Genomic DNA, 3028 nt, shown 5'->3' with positions numbered 1-3028 from the left:
TATGTAGAGAAGTGTGGAAAAGGAGTAAGAATGAAGTGTGTGAGCGTTGTTGGTGTATAAAGCAAATGGAGAATGTAAATGTGTGAGTTGCAGATGATGATGATGGTAAAGTCCACTAAGAAGGAGGAAAATGAATTGAGAAATGAGAGAGCCCTTGTTTTTAGGGGCAAAGGCCAATTGAGGAATCCCAAAGTTCCCCAACAAAGGTGCAGAACAAAAGGCAAAGGCCAAAGGCAAAACGAAATGATTACTTGAATGAGAAGGGACCCACCGGATAATCTTTCCTTTCCAGGTCTTTCAATTTTTGACTTGGGATTGGGACCCACCACGCCCTCCATTGTCTTTATGGATTGAATGATAAAAAAGAGCACCTCACGTGGACTCTGAACCAAAGACTCTGTCCAACCACAATAAAAAGGGCAACTCCTCCCTCTCTCCCATCACAAAATTCAAAACCATAAAATCTTTCATTTTTCCACGTTCGCCATTTCAAATTTAATTATTTTCCTTTCATTTATACGCTTATACAATTCAAAACCCATCCATCCACCCAGACACAACTACAACCAAATTTCTTTTCTCACAAAAATCATGCTTTTTAAAGCTCACCCATATAATTCCCACTCATTATCTTTGTTGCTTAAAGCTCATGCCCTCTCCCACTCTCTTATCTCTCTCTCTCTCTCAAATTCCTTCCCTTGCTCCAAAAAACAAAACAAACAAACCTAGACACACACCCCTCTCATCACAAACACATTAAACCATAAACTCACTCTGTCCCATAAAAAACACAACTTCAATAACCCTCCCATGCGATCATGGACGGAGGTGACGATTTCCACCACCACCATCACCACCACCAACACCAACACCGACAAAACTTCCCATTTCAACTCCTCGAGAAGAAAGAAGACCAAGACCCCTCTTCCTGCTCCACTTCCTCCCCTTACCCTTCCCTAGCCATCTCAGCCGAACCCTCCACCTCCAACTCCACCCGATCCACCACCCTCCTCCCCACACCCTCCGAAGCCTCCCCCAAAAAGCCACCACCCAAAAGAACCTCCACCAAAGACCGCCACACCAAAGTCGACGGCCGCGGCCGTCGAATTCGAATGCCCGCTCTCTGCGCCGCCAGAGTCTTCCAGCTCACGCGGGAGCTCGGACACAAGTCCGACGGCGAGACCATAGAGTGGCTCCTCCAGCAGGCCGAGCCTGCTGTCATCGCCGCCACCGGCACCGGCACCATCCCTGCTAACTTCACCTCCCTTAACATATCTCACCGGAGCTCCGGCTCCTCCATGTCCGTCCCCTCCCAGCTGCGATCCAACTACTTCAATTCCAACTTCTCTCTCCAACCCAGGAGAAGCCTGTTCCTTGACAACACCAATACCTCCACCACACTCCTCAATTTTCAATCCAACAACCCCATCTCCACTTCCATATTCCAACCCAAGCACGAATTGCGCGACTCCTCATCCCTCGACTTGTCCTCGGAGAACAACGAAGAGGGCTTGGGAAGGAAAAGACGGCCCTTGGAGCAAGACCTATCCTCCACCATGCAACACCATGTCGGAAGCTATTTGATGCAATCCAGCTCCTCCGGGACAATTCCGGCGAGCCATGCTCAAATCCCGGCGAATATATGGATGGTGGCGAATTCCAATAGCCAAGGCGTGAGTGGTGAAGCTCCTCTTTGGACATTCCCCGGTGTGAGTAACAGTGCCTTGTATAGAGGAAACATGTCGAGTGGGTTGCATTTCATGAACTTTCCCACCCCAATGGCCCTTTTACCGGGTCAACAATTAGGGTCTTCGGGGATTGGTGGGAACATCAACGAAGGGCATTTGAGCATGCTTTCGGGGCTTAACCCTTACCGGACGGTGATCGGCGTTTCGGAATCTCAGGCGAGTGAGTCACAGTCACATCACGGTGGAAGCGAGGATCGGCACGATGATAATTAACACCACAGGATCATCAAATCCACCAACTCGTGTTCTTCGATTCCTACATGTGTACTAGTTTGGTGTTTTAACACAACGTGACGTGAGGTTTGGTTATTATTGCCCTACGAAATTGAGTTTTGTTTATTTTGAAAGGATAATCATTATCATTATTATTATTTTTTCTATTTCTTTGGTGTGGTTAATATGTTGGAAGAGAAGAGAAGAGAAGAGAAGAGAAGAGGGTTTTTTAGGGTTCGAGAGAGAGAGAGATGACACTATTTAACAGTTGGATATTATTTGGCTTTATTTCACTACACGATATCTTATCATCATTGTTTGTGCAATTGGCTTTTCTTTTCCTCTCTCCCTTTTTTCTCCCGAAAGCCTTTTGATTTGTAATTTTATGCTTTTTATTCTTAGAAGAGAAAGAAAACAACTCACTTCTCCATCATAACATGGCAAGTTCAATTATCTTCCTTCTGAATTAACAACATTGGTGTTTTTCACATGTTGCGTTTTCCTGGTCTCTAGTAAAAGGGATGAAACAGTTTACCAAAGGGAAAAAGCTAGAGGGATAAAAGGAAACAAGTGTGACAATGCTTTTGCACTCTAAATCTTCGCCATGAATGTGGAGGTTTTGGAGAATGGATGATTAAGAATTTTGAGAGATGGAGGTATAGTAGAATGGTGGGGTCTGCAACACCTTATCGGTTCCAGGTGTTGCCTCCATGGTGGGTTCCAGCTGCTGCTTATTGTCCAAACCAATGTACAAATTTCACTCACTAACTCCTCCATCAGGAACAATATTAATCTCATTCAGAAATTACTATAATAAGGTAATTATTAATTTTATTTTACATAATTAGACTTGTCTTTTCTCTTTTATAATACTTCTCTTCTCTGTAAAACATAAAACTCATTTAGATATATGGATATCTATCAAGTTTCAATTATATTGATGGAATATTTTTTCATCTTTTTTTTTTTTACATTTATAATAATCAAGTTTATCATTCTTACTTTTATCTCTCATGCGTGATTTAAAAATGAGCAAGTAAATAAATAGCAAAAGAAATGTCTTCTCA

General features: G+C 43.3%; 1 protein-coding gene across 1 annotated transcript; it reads left to right on the top strand.

Moving 5' to 3' along the window:
* Positions 1-463: 463 nt before the first annotated feature.
* Positions 464-2828, top strand: LOC114196001 (transcription factor TCP14-like). Its single transcript, XM_028086473.1, has one exon. It carries the CDS (start codon positions 819-821, stop codon positions 1959-1961), a length of 1143 nt encoding a protein of 380 aa, XP_027942274.1. The 5' UTR covers positions 464-818; the 3' UTR covers positions 1962-2828.
* Positions 2829-3028: the final 200 nt, after the last annotated feature.

The sequence above is a fragment of the Vigna unguiculata genome, chromosome 9 (assembly GCF_004118075.2).
Source record: "Vigna unguiculata cultivar IT97K-499-35 chromosome 9, ASM411807v1, whole genome shotgun sequence".
NCBI classification, from domain to species: Eukaryota; Viridiplantae; Streptophyta; class Magnoliopsida; order Fabales; family Fabaceae; genus Vigna; species Vigna unguiculata.
The sequence above is the reverse complement of the archived record's forward strand: the minus strand, read 5'-3'. Positions and strand labels throughout refer to the sequence as shown.